General features: G+C 37.4%; 1 protein-coding gene across 1 annotated transcript in view; it reads right to left on the reverse strand.

Moving 5' to 3' along the window:
- TMX4 (thioredoxin related transmembrane protein 4) overlaps nucleotides 1-18,796 on the reverse strand; it is a 28,666-nt gene that overhangs the window by 6,651 nt on the left and 3,219 nt on the right. The window contains exons 2-7 of the mRNA XM_086460814.1: nucleotides 13,251-13,366; nucleotides 8,365-8,410; nucleotides 7,161-7,289; nucleotides 6,144-6,189; nucleotides 3,965-4,066; nucleotides 1,675-1,738 (exon numbers count right to left, since the gene is read on the reverse strand). Of these exons, the coding sequence (XP_086316940.1) occupies nucleotides 1,675-1,738; nucleotides 3,965-4,066; nucleotides 6,144-6,189; nucleotides 7,161-7,289; nucleotides 8,365-8,410; nucleotides 13,251-13,366 (503 nt within the window). The remainder of the gene's footprint in view (nucleotides 1-1,674; nucleotides 1,739-3,964; nucleotides 4,067-6,143; nucleotides 6,190-7,160; nucleotides 7,290-8,364; nucleotides 8,411-13,250; nucleotides 13,367-18,796) is intronic.

Genomic DNA, 18,796 nt, shown 5'->3' on the forward strand with positions numbered 1-18,796 from the left:
GGTACACACGAGAGGTATGTTAGGAAAGACTGTTTGGATTAATCCCACATCAGGCAAAGGCACACCCCTCCGTGGGGTTGTTTTTGCTCAAGGACCTGGTTACACTTGGTGGGTAATGCAGAAAAATGGGGAAACCCGTTGTGTACCACAAGGAGACCTAATTTTAAGTGAGAACTCTGTGTAAGGTTTCATTGTGTATATATGTATATATGTATCTGTAAGGGGGCATTGGGTTGGGTATGGTGTAGATGGTAATAGAATAAGGGGTGGATTATGTCCTGGGTTACAGTGTAAAATGTGCCAAAAGAAAAAAATATATTCTATTACCATCTTCAGGAGCTGCTGAGACCAGGTGGGGCGGTGCTCCCTGCCTCCCCCCTCTGGACTATCTCCTGTCAATGGGCACAACAATGCCTTATCGCCTGACCCATCGGTAACTCGCTCCTGGGCTATCTCCTGTTAATGGCCCATCAAGGAACTGCCTCACGACTCCCCATCCCATTGTGAGATACTCCGCCCGGGGAGGGGGGGGGAAGGAGCCAAGCAGTCCATGCCAAATAAAAACGGAGATTTTGAACACCCTAGCCGCCTTTCTTCCACTGGATTCCCAGAGGAGCTTTTCCCCCCACCTGAGTTCCAGAGGACGAGAGCTACCTGCCGACCACTGGACCTTCGGAGGAAGACCAGACTCTTTTACCTGATCGCTGCTTCCACAGCACTACACCCATCGCTTCAGGAGGACTGCAGCCAGCATCTTATCGGACTGCTACTGCCACCCTAACAGGGTGTCAGGTTGTATTCCTGACTCTGTCAGTGTAAACCAGTGGGTTGTTTGTTTTTTCCCTGCCTTGTGTTATATACATATATATATATTAGTAAAGAACTGTTATTCCTATTCCCCATATCTTTGCCTGAAGGCCCGTTAATTTCAAAATTATAATAGTTTGGAGGGAAGGGGGTTACACTCTCCATTTCAAGGGAGGCTCCTGCCTTCCTCCACAGACACCTGTCTTTTCAAACCAAGACACTATATTTTACATGCAAGTTTTTCCCTCACATGTTCACAGGGAGTAAAATACTAGTCAGGAGCCCTCTGACTAAGGATCAAGAAGATGTAAGTTTTCTTCTTTTATTTGAAGGAGACACAACACCTTCCCCTGTCCCTATATCTGCAGTCTCCAGATTCGTTTGATTCCCTCTATCTCCTCCTTTCCCCAATCACAAATTACACAGAGGATTTTACAGGTTCAGAATGCTGCATTTCCAAATGCAACATACAGAGTGCTATTAAGACGTGGAAGCATCCTGCCAAAGCAAATTCCTTTCCGTATTTAAGTGACAGGTCTAGTGAATATGCACCCTCATAAAATACACAAAGTCCATTATCCTTCTTCAAGACTTCCTCATTTTGAACACATTTAGCCTCTTCACAGCGTGGAAGTAAAACAAATTACTGTTCTGTGGGTGGGTTGGTTTTTTTTTTTTGTCTGCTTTGCTATCCTCCAGGTGGATGCTTTTACATTGGTATTTGAGAACCCAACATATCAATCTTTGAGAGTATGACTAAAATGAATAGATGTGAACCAATAATCCAGTTAAGTTCTTGACAGTGTATTGCCCTTTCTCCTCCAAGTGTACATTTAAACCTACAGTATCTCACTCAAGAGTTCTTACCAGATGTTTCAGCTCTGTATCTTGACTTGGGTGGGCAGAGGCAGTCTGAAATCAAAACCAGTATCTGTGTAAAGGTAAAAAAAGCATTTATTAGCAAATAATCCCAGCAGCCCCTACACTATTAAGTATTTTCTTACCTTTTTCAGATAGACATACAATTATCTTGCTCAAAGATAACAGCTAAATAAAAACACAGAAACAAGCATGTTCTCAGTGTATACCTACCAACATTCTCTGCTTTCTATTACAAATTTTCTGCCTCCTACTTCCCTAAATTTACCTGGTATCAAATCTGCTTGCATCTTAAGAAGAGAGGCCCAGAACACAGTTGAGGACTTTTTTTAAAAAAACAAACAAACTTATGAAACAAATTTGGTCAGGATTTTCTATAGTTTGGGATGTTATTCTACTCCTGCCCCTGGCTCCCCAGTACACAATGTGTATATCCACCTTTTGTGCTTGTTGATATCCAAAGCAGCCTAGTGCAAAACACATACAATCAAAACACAAGGAAAATATTTGTGCCTCATTGTCACTTGAATAATGCAAAGGAAAAAGAGACACATGATACGATGTTAAAGAAATCCATTTCAGTCACTGAAAAGCTTTTTGGAAAAAGCTGAGAGTAACTCTACATTTTTTCAGGGGTTTTTGGTTTGTTTTTAGTGAAGGCAGAAGAAGCAAAGTAGGTTTTTTTTAAAAAACATCATATTCATTTGCTCCTAGATATGCTAACTTGATTTACATTGATTTGGTGATGAAAATCTACCACCTAGTAAAAATGCAGCTGTTCAAACTATATAATGAAAGACATTTGCTCATATATACCAACTCTGTACACATATTATGTATAAAAATGTGGTTTTGCCTAAATACACACAGACTGCTTTGAAATCACTTCCGTGTACTACCGAAAAACAGTCATGCAATTTTTCTTTATTTCATAACACTAATATTTGGGCTGAAGGGCAGAGATCCAAGCACCAGAAAAAACCTTTACACTTCCTACATGGAATAGCAATTTAACAGCTAGTGAAGCCAGTTATCAGCCTAACTGCTTTAAATTGTCTTTGCAGTTGCAGAACACACTCGTGGACCAAGTAACTAGTCTGAAAGAACTTCTATATCTCTTTTCCAGCTCAGTTTCTCATTTAATATTGATATTTGAGAGGTCACAGAGCCACATCATTCAATATTCTGAGAGGAAATAATCCCAGCTCCCCAGGTAAAGCAACTTTGAACTCTTTCCACTGATGAAATAACTTAGGGCTCAGGATATGGCCCTTAACATTCACATATATAACTAACAGGTTTGTCTGAACAACCTTCTTGATGTTTTGGAGACTGATATATGAATGCACCGGTTCTGGTTAGTAACAAGATAGGTCGGATTTTTCAATTACTAATGAGAACTCAACCCAAAAGATCATAGGGGAGAAAGAAGTGAAGTCAGATTTTATTAAAACCAAGCTGTAACCACAAAGCAGCTATGCCCTGGAATGGAGTAAATCAATTAACCCCCCAAATCTTCAAAGCCTTTTAAAGAATTATTTTCATCCTTTCATTTTGAGTAACAGCGCAGCGGCGTACTTACATTGCTAACTCCCACAAATACAATCCCACTCCAGCTAATAAAAGTCTTCCCAGAAAGCCTGTGTTCTTATAAAGTTGGAGTCTCTACACAAGTCTGACCACATGCGTTCAATCCTTAAGTACAAAAGTCTTAGATACAAAAGGCCAATATAAAAATCACTTCAGTGGACTAATCAAATTGAGTCGAAGCATGAATTTCATAAAAAGGTTAACTTGAGTGAACCAGTCTTAACCTTTACCAGAAGTAGGTAATGAAAGTGGATCTGCAGTACTGAATACTTAAGAATTTTAACAGAAGAGAACAGAGTAGACTATTTCAGTTGGAAGGGACGTACAACAATCATCTAGTCCAACCCCCCGGCCAATTCAGGGCTGACTAAGTTAAAATATATTAAGGGCATTGTCCAAACACCTCTTAAACACTGACAGGCTTGGGGCACTGACCACCTCTCTAGGAAGCCTGTTCCAGTGTTTGACCACCCTCTCTGTAAAGAAATGCTTCCTAATGTCCAGTTTAAACCTCCCCTAGCATGGCTTTGAACCATTCCCACACATCCTATCACTGGACACAATGGAGAAGAGACATATCATTAAAATAAGGTACTTCAGCATCTCTTATGAGTGAGGTTTGTTTTCACAAGTTAATGCAAAGCAGAAGTTCTAGGTAACTGAGAAAAAGAAAGTAATGCTTTCTTACCAAACCCAGGAACAGACCAATCAATAAGGTAGCTAAGATGAAGATTGAGTAAGAAATCCAAACATGAATTCCAAGAGTGCCAGTGAGGTAGCTATGAATTTGCTGAAAATGAGAAGATGATACTTAATAACTTCATATCTAACACCACTTATGATTTATAGTGCTGCCACCATTAAACTGATACCTAATTAAGACCTTTCATTTAACAGTATTTATACTAAAGTCTTCCCTCTCAAGCCCTAGTCATCCTTAAATGTCATACTATAATTCTTCTGACAACATTAAATCCTGTTGTGTTTGGGTTGTTTTTTTTTTTTTTAAACAAGTTGTTCACATTAAAAGGTTTTTAAGCAAATGATGCACTATTCCTTCTTCCTAAGGTACGCTGCGTTAGAGATGCCATACATAAACTTACTGCAGATCAATGTACGAGCATACAGGAAAGTATCACAACGTTCTTGACCCTTACGTTCTGTAAGGAGGTGGCAACTATTGGAGACAAACCACTTCACAAGTACACCACCAAGTGTAAAAAATGTAACCTCACACAGTCCTTTATCCCCATAATTACATCTAGGAAGCAGAGTGGTAGACACTTAAGTTGCAGAAGATCACAATACTTAAATTTCGGAATTCATTCATGAACTAGAATTAAGCCATTTAGTTCTTAGTCAAGCTCTTTAGTTCTTAAAAGGAGTCACCTATTCTAAGCAGACACAAATAAGTGTCTTTATTATAATATAAATATTATAATTTTAAATTATAATTTTAAAGGAAAATAATCTAAATACAATATTAAGATTTCTTTGAAACCAAAGTCTGTTATTCAAGCCTACAAATTCAATTGACTCCACCAAGTGTCACAGCGAGTCAGATAGTCTGGTAGGAAGTAAATTATGACATTAGATCTCTTCCAAGAATATTTCCATTAGAAAACAAACCACAACCAACATTTACAAAAGTTTAAATACTGAAATTTCAAGGTTGTCTTTGTTTTGTTTTTTTAAATGTCAGAACAGCTTCCGACATTTCTTAAAGCATATGCAACAACAGCACGGCAAGAAGAGCAAGAAAATGTACAGCTGAAATATTCAAAGCGGAAAGCAAATTAGAGAAGGTTTCTTCCCAGAGCATTTAATCTTTCAGGAACAAAACCACACAGACAACATCATTACACAGCAACCATGGAGGAGAAATGCCAGCCATCTATAAAAAGTTAATACTATCCAGTAAAAGAAAGAAAAGAAAGAATCAAAGATAGCTTGCACAGCAAACCTAAAAACTGAAAGTTTTCTTTGATTTCACGTTGGTTAGATGCTCACTAGAAGTGATACAAACGCTGTTCAAACACTGGACTACATTTATTTTTTGTTACATGTTACAATATTATGACCTTTCACTACAATCAAATACAGTCTCTCAATCTTGGCTACGCTTGAAGATTTTAAAGGAAGAGTATGTTTCCTGACCACAATTGAAAAGGTCTAAAAATTCTCGGTATTTGTATGCACAAGGAAAAACTTCAATAGCTCCCAAATGAAAGTGTCTTGAAATATTTTTAAGTTCAAAGCTTACTTCAGTGTATGCTAAGCATCTCTCCTCTACTTCTGACAACTACTCTACTGTCCAAATTTGTTGTGTTCCTATGCAAATGGTGTTGACAGTCTGAAATCCAGATGTAGAAATTCTTACTAAAAAACCAAAACCATTACCCTCTCTTCTCCTGGACAATACACTAGATGCAAACAAACTGCAGAAGAGCATGATTTATGACTCTAACCTGCATATAATCTTTAAGAACAGTATTAAGTGAGGGAACCCGGTAGATACTAAATGTATTCCTGATGGTTACAACCATTTTTGCAGCAGCTCTAAAATGTATTTCATCCTGTTAGCAGACTTTGATAGAATATTTTAACTATACCAAGACAGTAAGAACAGTAAGTATTTTTCAGTTTTGATGATAAACTCTACAATCAAACTGCCATTTTTGGCATAGTCTATTAGTACTACAATACTTATAGTGCAAAGATACTACACACCCAATGTACAGTAACGATAAGGAAAATTTAACTCTCATAAAAGGATAATAAAAGTACTGAGTTAGGTTTTGACTTCTGAAAAGATTGTTATTATAAACATAGAAATGGAGTATAGAAAGCACCACCAAGTTACTTACCCTGATCCACCCAGAGAGATGAAACAGCCCTGCCATGCCGTGCATCCTAGAAAACAAAGAAAAGGAAGAAGGTTCCAAGGGAGACAGGAGTTGAGACACACAGCAAACTCCACAGAAACCACAAAAAGATTCTACAGACTTCCAATGCCATTCAGGCCCTAGTAATTGTCAGGAGGCTACTGCAAACAAATACATTTTCTCTATATTATGTTCATTTAAGCCAGCTCAAAACAAAGCATTGAAACAGTGACTTGAAAGATGACATTTGAGCATAATCAAGAAATGGCAATTCCACAGCTTAACCCTGTGCAGCCATAACCACCTTTTCCCCATGTCACAGCAGCATGCAGCCCTGTAGCTCCTCTCCCCATTGCTAAATATCCTACAGCTCTTCCTCATTCTCAGATGAAAAAACAAGGGCACTCACTGGATCTTTGACATGAATTTGCACATAATAGCTTTACCCAGAATGAGATGCAGGCCATCCACATCTTTGGTTCACCCTTTATATCATGCAAGGATTCTATACTATTTCAAAGCAAATCCAAGACCCTGAAAACAAATTCTGATATACTGTGCAAGCACTACACTGTTTCACATACCAAAGGAGGACACAAGACTTTCTGTAAGCAAATAAACAAGAAACCCTTAAAGCTAAAGGCTGTCCCAAGTAGCCAGAAGTCATGAAGTAATAATCTACATAAACATGCATCTGATTCCAGTACTCAGCAGATACTGAAACTGACACCTACATAATGCTCAGTGGCTGTACTTTTTTCTTTATATATTTTCAAAGATGATATCAACAAGCCTTAGCAAGCAGGAATATAAGCAAATGCAGAAAATAAACTGCTTTTAGAGGTGAGAAACTGGAAAGCAGGCTGTCAATACATACTGTTTCTGCAAAGCCTACTATCTAGGGAATAAAGGCCTTCTGTCTTTAAGCTGTCAACATAGCACCCTTAATGAATAATGACCTATAAAACATGTTTCTTGCTAATAAAAACAAAGTGTTACATTATAGAAGATGGAGACTTCCATCCTGCTACAGGCTCCACAGCTTCCCATTTTCTCTCTAAAACATAGTCTTGAAGATCTTCCAAGGTCCGTGAGCCTCGGTATCTGCGAAATACTCCATTGTTTGCACTAAAAACAGAAATATACGTTAACACAGATATCCCTAAAACTTATCTATGGTAACCAAACCAACCAAAACACCGACACACATTATACATTTGACTTGCACAGAATGTGGAACACTGAAGCGTTTTCAATGTTTTCAAACTGTAATCCATGATGGAAGGTCTCAGTTTTTAAACAGCACAAGCTTTTGCCATTTATTAAAACCGCTATTTTTCTTAAATATTCACTCACATTACACCAAATACAAAGCACATGAGGTTAACAACCAAACCATTTTTTACATACAACTCAGAATTAAAACTGTGCAAATATATATGTGTGTATATATACATAAACACAACTCACAATACTATGACTTAATAAAGCGTTCAATATTTAAAGAACGACACGATCTTATTGGAGCAGAAATACAGCAAACTTCTTTTCTTATGCATTTTTAACAGTATTGATAACTGGGGAACTTAGTAATGTCACTTACAACTAAAGAAAAGCCTCAGATGAGGACATACAATCAAAACTGCAACAATAACCTGAATTGAAATCAAAAGTCAGTATTCCTTCACTTTCCCCTAAGTTCGAGTTACAATTTAAAACAACGGATGAGTAGACGTCACCAGCTACATATTGGTACTGAGTCAACAGATGAAGAATTCTCAGCAGTAACAGAAGTAATAAAATAAACAGTGGAAAATGTCTATACTGTTTTACATGCAACCAATTATTCAAATGAGAAATTTTAGTGACAATTCTACAAGGTCAAATGTGCCTGCTCACATATGGCCAGGCTTCTAGAAGACAATACCACAAACTTGCATCAGTTTTTACAAATGCTACTAAATATTGTTTCCAGACTGAAAAAACATCACTTTGATCTAGTACAAAACTATTTGTAGGCTTCCATCATAAGTTAAAAATACATCATGTTTACTAAGTGCACTGAGTTACTGAGAAATGTTTTAGAGATTGACAAAAGTGAAATAAGCCAGTTTTCAGTACATCTTCCATGCCACCGTTCAAACAGGACAGGAAAAAGAACACATAACGAAACAGACAACTGTTTCTAGTATGACACACTTACTGGTAAATTGTAGGAAGTGTTGTGACAAAGAAACGACCACTCAAGCCTAGAAAGGGAAGAAAAAAACCCATATCAACCAGTTACGTAAAACTGAAATTTCTCAGCATTCTGACTTATCTATAAATACGTACAGATCTGTGTTTGTAGACTAGAAAGCAGCAGACTGCATAGCTTTTACCACTGGTTTGTAATTACAGGTTAACAGTCTGTCTTCAGAAACACTACAAACAGTAACAGATACTAAATACTGTTGACAAATTAAGGAAAAAAGTTGACCTTGAAGAACATTTACTGCGAGGCAGTTTTTCTACATGGATTTCTCTAATCAATATTTGCACGTAGCAGAAATTTTTGACCAGACCAGCAGTGGGCCCCTCCAGCCAAGAGAAAGAAGAGCCACACAGATGTACCCATATTCCAGGATGCTGTGTGCTTGTGTCCATGTGCAGTCTCATCCAGGTGACCTTTGTTTCATCTGAAAGTTAAGCCACTAACGACAGCAAGACAATGATGGCCTACAAACTCTTGCCCCTGATTTTAATTCATCCTCTGGCTGATTTTAAGTGATTTAGAGCCATGCATTTCAGATCTCCTGTACTTCAAGTCATTAAATAAATTAATCTTTGTATTTGCTTGTTTGCTTCTCCCAAATAATGTGCATATACTGCATAACCAGTCTGTTCTTATATCCTGTAGGAAGGCTCAATCTCCCTCATAAATATGACCGTAGCAAGACTGTTTTGGATGTTTCTAGGTTCTTATCCCTCCTTCCCATACAATATTCCTTTCTAGGTAAATACAAACCATATGTCAACAGACAGACAATAAAGCTCGGTATGTCTCAGCATTCTGTCCTGTAAAATAGTGCAAATTTAAGCCATAAGAATAATTTTTTACACCATCCAGAAGGGTGGGTCATGTCAGCATTTTGAGCATCAGACATAAGACAGCAGAAAGGACAAAGAAAGGTTGAAGCAGGGCTTCAAGAGGCTGACTGGAATTGATCCCCACATTTAAAGCAGACGTTTCACTGACTGGCTAATACATAATAATCTTTTTACAAGTATCACCCTAGACAGTGACAACATAATGCAATTCATAGGACAGAGAAATTCTCCAAATCATCAAAAAGCAGCTTGTAGGGGAGAAGGTGTTTTAAGTTCTCCGGCCTTGCACTAAGTACTGCTACAGAGTAATAGGTGCAAGTGTTTCCAGCTTCACTGCCACGTTAGGTACACCAAGGAAGATCTCCCAGTGTATGGCTTCATTGCAAAAGTCAGCTGTGAAGCAAAAAGCTCCCAAACATCTCATGAGCAGGTTGTCTGTACATTTCAACTAGCTAAGCTGTCAGGTGAAGACATCGCTCTCTCCCTTCTGAGAAAGTCAGGAGGGCTACTTGACACTACCACCTCCTAACAATTACAAAACCTGCAAGTGAGAGAAGGAACTCACTTTAGTGCTTAGTAATATTATTTACTATTCAACACATCCAACTTAAAGACCACAGAAATGAAAGACATGCTACTAATGCAGTCTATTTCAGAAAAAAAAAATACAGCAGACTGCAGAGATTATCAACCCCTAGCTATGCAGTCTAACTTCATTAGTAAGGGCTAAATTCCTCTAGCCAGCAATTGCCATTCATATAAAGTACCAATGTAAAGAGTACAAATCAGTTATTTAACTTTTCCTTTTATAAAGTTCGATGAAAATCTTTTGGGAAACTAAGTCCTTATGCAGCTTTCAATAAAGCAAACATCTTTTGGCATCAAGAAGTTAGTCAAGTTTGTTTGGGGGGGTTGGGGTTGGTTTGTTTGTTTTGGGGTTTTGTCTGTTTTTTTGTTTTGGTTTTTGTTTGTTTTGTTTGTTTTTAAGATGTTTAAATCAAACCAAGTGCAAGCATCTTTGAAGTTCCAAAAAAAGAAGTCACCTTCATTTTAAATCTTCAGCTTTCTGCCTTTATTGCTATGAGAGGCAGGGTGGTAGGAAACTTTATAAAACAGCTATAAAGCTGTGCCAGCACAGGGATATAAAGTGATCAAAACCACAAGCCTAATAGTAGAATTAGTCAAACAGAAAGCACAGCTGCACAAGAAAAACTAGGTGGAGAGCCATAAAGAACATAATAAGCTTAAGAGCAGAGAAAGTCATGGGAATACTGAAAGACTCTCTCAAGTTCTTACAAACACCAGTCAGGCAAACAGAAAAGAAAACAGCTAGTTTCAATCTCTCTTACCAGTAGCCTATCCTAGAGGAAATTCCAACAGTCTCAGAATGAACAAAGAAATCTATAAATTATAAAATCTGTTGTCAAAATGCATCTAAGCATCCCCAGAATTTTAGTGGGAGGTTTGCTGCTTACCTAAGGCACCCCTTAGATCAGTAAAACTAGATGCAAGCCAGCCAAAAAAACCTAACAACTAAGAACAGACAGTAAATTGTTTTGGTGCATGTTTCATACAAACCTGAACTGGCTAGTAGTTTTAACTTGAAATGCAGTTAAAATCTGTCTTTGCAAATCAAATACTGACACACATTCATCATAAAGTCAACAGATAATCAAGAATAAGAAAAACCCTTCAGTATTTGCACACGCCCCACCAAATATATGGAGAATATAGATGCCATCTACAAATACAACTGCTTTCATCAAACAAGTAAGTACTCAGATTCAGAAGACCCAAGAAGTCTTGTTTTAAATCACAGGTAAATGTTGTGATTGGGGGCTTAAGAAAGGCACCACAAACACACAGAACTCTGAGATCCAGAAGCATCTCCATTACTTGCTCCTGAAATGCCAAACATTTCAATAGAAAAGATGAGGAAAGACTAAGCACTTCAAGACTAGTACATCAAGTGACTGAAATATGCTATAAATCCATTAATGTTCTGGTGGATCTATTCTTTGGGCATCTGCTCTAATTAAGCACCATGAATGGCTACTTTCTCCTGCAGGTTTTGGAAGTGGAATTTTACACAACCCTGCACTCATCTAGTGGTTTTCTCCTAATTTAATGCATTTTGACTACTTTCAATTTGACATAATCAAAGCTAATTAAAGTACCATTGTGCAGGCATAAACAGGAGCTAGAGCACTTAAGCACACCAACTGAGAGGCTGAAGCATAAGCCTACAGTAAAAATACCCCAATAACTTTGGAAAGCTTCCAAAGGAACTCATATACCTTCAAAATTACATCAGCACCAAAGGTTAAATCTGTGACAAATCTTTGTTTTCCAGGTTGAGTATTCATTAGTTTTACAAGTAGCTACAGTTTTTATGCTTTGTGCTGAACTGGATAGTGTAGGTATATTATGCATGCTCTGGTACAAATTCACTTTGGGTCGGTCCTTTGACCTGCAGAAGTCAAAAATCCTCAGAGGTCAAGACTCTCTCTCTCTCTAAACGCAATTTAGAAATTCAAATATTTAAGGAACTTCTGGTTAAAAGTCACACCTCTAAGGTCTTAAGAATCTGTCATCACTCAGCAATCAGAAAAATTTAGAGCAAAAGAAAGTAGCAAGTACCTGACCCTTTCAGGTCCAAATACTTCCACGCAAATTCTTTACCAGGAAGAGTAATTCAATATCTCAAGTATTTTATTTTTACAGCCTCAGTTCTGAAAGTGCATTTTTAAGTTCCAGTCACATCCAAATGCCACAATCAAGATCGAAATCCTTTTATTTGAACACTTGCATAAGCAAAAGAATCCCTGTCTAACTGGGAGAAAATAACAAGACACAATTTGTAACAGGATCTCCATTTGCGGCCTTAACCCCAGAGTAACCACCACTTCATTAATGTGCAGAAGGTGACTAAGTTGATATCTATGCAAAAAAAAATTGCAATACCTAAACTCATCTGTTTAATAAACTGCTAGTGATTAGTATACGCACTAAATGAGAGTCCCGCATCACAGTTTTCATATACTTCTAAACTTTTAACAAAACATTAGCCTACACAAGGTCTAAAGCAGCTGCCATCTTCTTGTGAGTTTAAATTGCTCTGAGACCAGAGTTTAAATCTTCTCCCTGCTGTTAACTTGATAAAGCTAACTTGTTCAGCATGTTTTCAAATAATAACATAGACATATTTTCCACATAAGGAAAAAAAAAAAATCAGTAAAGCTTAGCTTTTTTATTTTAGTAACATCTCTTCCTAACTCTATCAGTCTTTTGATACTGCTGATAAAATCTTTTATCCCCTCAGAGCCAAAACAAGCATGAAGCATTCCCAAGAGATACAGAGGTTTAAACAATATAGTACTGCTTACACAAACACACATTCAAAACTTTGAAGGGAGTCACTAAAGGAATAAATAAGATTGTAGTCATGCTCCTGTGGATAGTTAGGAAACCCTTCTTGTAAACACATTTGCATATGTGCAGGAAAAACAACAATAACATCTCTACTTTAAAGCACTGCTACAATTAAACAAGGCAATAAACTAACACCATCATGGAAACATTAAGAACTATTAAAATGGGCTCACACTGTGGTAATGCTACCACACCTTGAAACGCTCAGTAACTGGAGGCTACAGAACTGGATTCTCCTGCAGACTGTTTGGAGGAGAGAAGAATGAAACAGGAAACAGCTTTCACTGAAGTAGATTAAAATAGAAAATAAGCCCCTTTTAATACAGTATTAAGCCAGATCACTCCCACAATTCTTTAGCCCTTCAAACCGAGTTTATAAACTTAAGCTCACAGATATGAACTATATGGAGAAATAAAACGTGGATAATGTTATCTTGATTTACAAACCTGTTTTCTGACTTGGCTGGTATCCCAAGCACTCCAGTAAAATAATGCACATTCCCAGATAGTAAGTGGTACTTGTATTCAATAATCCCTTCTATTAAAACAGTCTATTTCATACTATACCTGGTTCTTGAGTGACATCCACCTTTCCCACAGTGATATCTAGTTGTTCGCTTTCCTTTGCGAAACTCTCCCATGTCAATTCAATCTGTTGACAAGCCGGACACCAAGGAGCATAGCTAAAGGGGGAAGACAGGTTAAATCCTTTAATATCCTTACATCTAAATTGATTTACTGTACAGAGAAAATACAAACACACCAATCACAAAGGAAAACCCTACAGTTTTTCTTAATCAAGTCTACTAAATAAGACAATCAAGTAGTCTTTTTATCAATCCCCACATTCCTCCTGATGTTATTAAAACAAAAAAATCAAACCCCCACAGATTTGAGAAATTCATATCCAAACCCCTCACCAATTGTGATTTATTCTATTTACATATTAAATAAATCCATTTCTATGGCAGCTATTTGAATTATTGAAGCCAGGCTGCCCTCTGAAGTGGTATCCTTCAACATAACATTTTGTATCAATTTCCCACACACCAGAACTTCTAGAAATTTTGTTTGCCTTAGCCGACTACTCAGTACATCAAAGCATGCCCTTTTTGATAGCACTCTTTAGAGATTTTGAAAGAGTGCACACCAAATTCCTACCGTTCATACTGATTGTTTCTCAAGTCTTGTTTCTTCCCTAGGATTAATTTCAGCAAAATAAGAAAGCATGTTTCAAGAGCTGAGCTTTCTATAGTACTAACCGAAACAATCAAACCAAATTTGCAGTTGTTATTGATAATATCAACATGGAGTTAGAACAGCCAATACAAAAAAGATATCATCAGATACTGCTTGAATGCTGATAAAACCCTACTTGCCATCTTTATTTATTTTACCCTAGCTCAGCTGATAAAGTCTGTGTCAAACTTGTGCAGCTTGCAATGGTCTGTCATATAGGCAATTAAGTAACACAGATCAGCGAGGTATAGCATGGAACTGAGCCACAGTAATTGCCCACACACAGACTTAACCTTTCACAAATGAAAAAAAGACCTTTATGCAGTTTAACCTAATTTATTGGGGGGTGTGGAGGTGGAAATGTATATATGTAGGTTTCTGATATTTTAAAATGAAAGGGAGCAATAGTAGTGGGTCTAGAGGCACACTGCTTCTCACAGTACTCTATATAGGCCACCACGCTCCTCATCCACTGTTAATAACAAATTTCTTTATAGGCAAAGGCCAATATCCTTAACAGCCCACATAAGCACTACACTAACTGGGAACCTCTATAAGGAACTCCCTTACTCCTTCAGTCTGTACTGTCTGGCTGTCTTCTGATCGGGAATGCTTATTTTCATAGCGGTTGTGGACAGCGATCTCCCCAGCCACCCACAGATGTTTCACATAAATAAGACAGAACCTAAACCAGGTAATTTCTCACAAAAGAGGTAGAATCAAATTTACTCTGAGTGCTTTATGGTAGTTTTGAAACTTCAGTATTCAAAAAGGGAGATTTTGTCATCTGGAAGTTAAAAGGATACAATTTAAAAATGTGTTCTATTTTACTGTACTAGAAATGTATGGGTTTTTTAATCATTGTTTCATGTGAAAGCATCCAAAGAGCATCTTATCCTGACAAGCAACAGCCCCTCAGTATCTTTTGAAAAGAGGCTAGAAACAAGTCTCACATGCAGAGCTGTTTCCCATTGTACTGCTGGCCTATAAAGAGCTTTTAAGAGTAGTTTGACAGATACTGTACTTTAAAAAGACTACTATCTTATTACAGTAGCTTGACTGACAGGTAAGAAACTGCATAAATCCATCAGATAATGCTGCTGATGTTGCTCTAAAATTAAAGACAGAAGTCAGAATGTTTTCCAAATCCAGCTTCTCTAGACATGTCAAAGTCACGCCATGAAATTTTCGAGATTAATAAACCCTTTAGGCTGTTTAAACTACCATCTGATCTTGAAATAGAAATTTGGCCCATATCAACATTTATGTTTACGTGTCACATTCATGAACCTTTATTCTAAATGAAATTAAGCAGAATATTCAATACACATGGCTAATATTCATATGATTATAAACATTTTCTTTAGCCCAAAGCATTAAAATCCACCCAGATTACAGTTTGGCAGTGACAGAACATAACAATGAACTTCACAAAAAGCCTTAACTGTTGGCTTCCTAGTTTTTTATTACCAATATTGGATGTGTGATGGCAGCAGTCACATGTGATGCTACAAGATCCAGCCGCTCAAGCTGAACATTGGCACATACAATCAGGCTTAAAATACTTCCTTTACATTCCTGAAATTACGCGTTCGATTTTTGCCAGCCAGGAAACACCTTGTCCCCACATATACAAGAACGAACTTGCAATGGACATCAGATTTTTGCAAGAGTTACCATAGCTGTTTACTTCCAATATCTTCACTTTTCTGCAGCTTTTCATGACTGCATTTGCTATGCAGCATTTGAAACACTAAGGAATTCAGGAGTGTCTCCAGGAAATAACAAAAACATTCTATTGCCAAAGCCTTATTGTGCCTCCTAGTCTTAAAATACTTCATCTTACACTTTCTCTTTCAGCAAGATACAGAAGAGTAAAATACTTCACACTTAGATCACCTTTATCAAAAGTTTCAAACAACTTTTCGCGCCCTGAAGGACAGAAGCTTAAAGAGGTACTTTATTTCACTGCAGGCTTCTAACGAATTTTTTAGAACTGCGGCCGATTTGTATTTCTACAGGATTCACAGTACAACAACTACCATTATTACATTCCCCACAAAAAACCTGTCGGAGCAGGAAAACAGATCCGTGTGTGTGTGCTTTGAAACCAGTCTTCATTACTTTTCATCAAGTCGCAAGATGCAAGACCAGGTCACTTACAAAAGATGTAACCAAATCTCTTCTGCCACACTCCACAGACAGACAGGAAAATAATTAGCACTTCGTTAACACCAGCAAATTTAGGGTTATTACTCCTCTAGCTTCTCCCTTTGCACAAAGGGTTACCTTTAGCTGTTAACTTGTTGTTTGCACTGTGCCCTATGCCCTACAAGCGTGCCAAGAAAACAGCTCACAGGTCTTTCCAACTTAAAATCAAAGTCCACTGGAATTTAAATCAAGACCTGAGCACTTGGTTAAGGAAACAAAGTTTTCAGCAGACTGTTACACATTAAAAAGTAATTTACTGATCTCCACCATTTAAGAATCAGATTGAAAACACCACATACCTACCTATAAACTACACATTGCCAAGTTATTCACTGCAAGCGGATATCACACATTTCTCAACACACACCTCATCTATGGCATTACCAGACCTCTTACATAGCACAAAGTTTTACACTGAAATATCCTCATACGCTGCCTACCTTCCATAGATAAGGCAACTAACATCTACTTACTGGTCAGGTTCATTGCAAGAACAATTGACTTATGTGATTAAAATCACCATTTCAAAGTAGCCTGGTGTTTTCCAGTTCCTACTCCAACCCATTACAATATCTGAAGCTTTCTCAGAGGGCTTAAAGAAAGCAATTCAAAAACAAAGTTTTAAGCTCTTATAAAGCCAAAAGCAAAGTCTGTGTCTATCTCCGACCTAAAGTATAAGAGACCAAGCTTTGGCTTTCAAATACGAGCAACTTCACTGATGGCTGCAAAAAAAACCCCAAACAAACAACAAAAAACTTAAAACCAGTTTGAGCAAATATGCCATTCAGTCATATCACTACAGAGTTGATCAATAAACACAGAATGACTTTACTAAGATTTACCGATACACACTTCCCAACTCCAAGCCACTAATCTCTCTTCTTGTAACTGCTTGGCTAGGGTATTCATCAACTCAGTTCTTTTTAAATGAATGTAACCTACTCCTTTTATCTGCTTTCTCACTACCATTATCAGTAACTATCAGTGCTAAACAGATGGAACCTCAAAAATCATTCTACATTTTGCTCTGATGGCAATTTCACCAAGCTGTGGGAATCTGTGTACAAAGGGAAACCAGCTTATGGATACAGGCATGAGAAGATTTGCTAAAGAGAAAACAGCAAAATAGGCGAGAAGAAACTCTCCCCATTTAGTCTAGTTTTTCTTGATTCAAGACACAAATTTTATAACGGTTACTTGGTTCACTGCTTACAGTAAACCAAGTTATTTGCTGGATTTCAGATTGGGAGTGCTATTAAAATTAGAGGCGCAAATGTTGAGACAGTACCTAACATAATGGTAAAAACAATTTCAGAATGAAATAATTATTACTTTTATTCTTTTAAGTGGTTTTGCCTTATTGCTATAGATTTCATAAACATACAAAAAAACCCCAACAAAACAGTGCCTGATGTCTTTAGGTGTTGTCTTAAGGCTATCATTTTATTTGTTCTTGTTCCTAAATACAGATAGGTCTTGAGGCAGGATAGGCAGATTTGCAATTTCAACAAAGGATAAGTTTCAGAAGGTCAACTATATAGTTTTAGCCTACTTTTCAAATGAGCAGGTGGTAGGCAAAGATACAGAAGTTAGTCCCCATAACCTACTAAGACTTATATCACAACAGTACATGCTCTGGAAGCTGACAAGAACCTTTCTCCAGTGTGCCAATACCCCTCCAAGAAAGACAGGCAAGACCTCCCAGCCCAAAAACAGTCACCCTACAAAAGTTGAACAAGTTGCTGCCTCAAAGAGCAAACAAAGGAAGTTTCTTCCCTAAAATGACATTTCAAGTGCTACTTTCCACTTGTTCTACAGCTCTGTAGTGAAATGCATTTTAAACTTCCAAGAACAAGACAAGCAGCAAAGCAGGGTAAATCATAATTCTTCAGCTCCCTAGTTTCAGAAACAAGGAAAGTATAAGTGTACCATCTGCAATTAAAAAAAAAAAGACCCCAACAACTTTCCATTTCACAAGCATTAAGCATTTGTTTTTAAAGATGGAGAAATTACTTTTAAAACAGAAAGCAAATCAATCACTGAAAAATTATGGGAAATCTTCTAGAACTTCAGCAGATTAAGTTCCATCATTCTACATGGTTTTGTCCCCTTCTATAATAGTAAAGCATCTGCTACCAAGGATATTTCAGTTTCATATTTTATCAGTTTCTGTTCAGTCAATGCACGGCACAGGATTCAGCTGCACATTCAGTTACTAAATAGGAGTCCCTGGATCATTTGGTCACTTCCTCTGAACTCAGTCAAGAGGGCTGCAGAGGCTTCAGAACCAAGCCAGAGTTTTAGTAACTTGATTTTCATGACCCTCTGCTTTTTTTTTTTTTTTTTAAAGAATTAGACAAATAAAAGCCTGGATACCAACAAATCAAAACAAAGTAAGAGACTATACTCTCACAAGTGACAAAAAATCCCCAATCTTATTGAACTCTCAATCTAAGTTACAGTAATTGTTAAATAATTTGTGGAATTCTTGAAAACAATAACATTCTTTTTTAGGCACGCACAGCACTAAGTCTGTGCTGAAACAAATGAGAACCAAAACATTTAACACCCTGTGTTAAATGAAAGATTTTCCCAACGGGCAAGTACCCAAAGCACTGCAGGTGCAACAGGAGTTTCATTTGTAACCAGAGGCATAAAGACAA

This window comes from Leptosomus discolor, chromosome 2, assembly GCF_034619465.1.
Source record: "Leptosomus discolor isolate bLepDis1 chromosome 2, bLepDis1.hap2, whole genome shotgun sequence".
NCBI classification, from domain to species: Eukaryota; Metazoa; Chordata; class Aves; order Leptosomiformes; family Leptosomidae; genus Leptosomus; species Leptosomus discolor.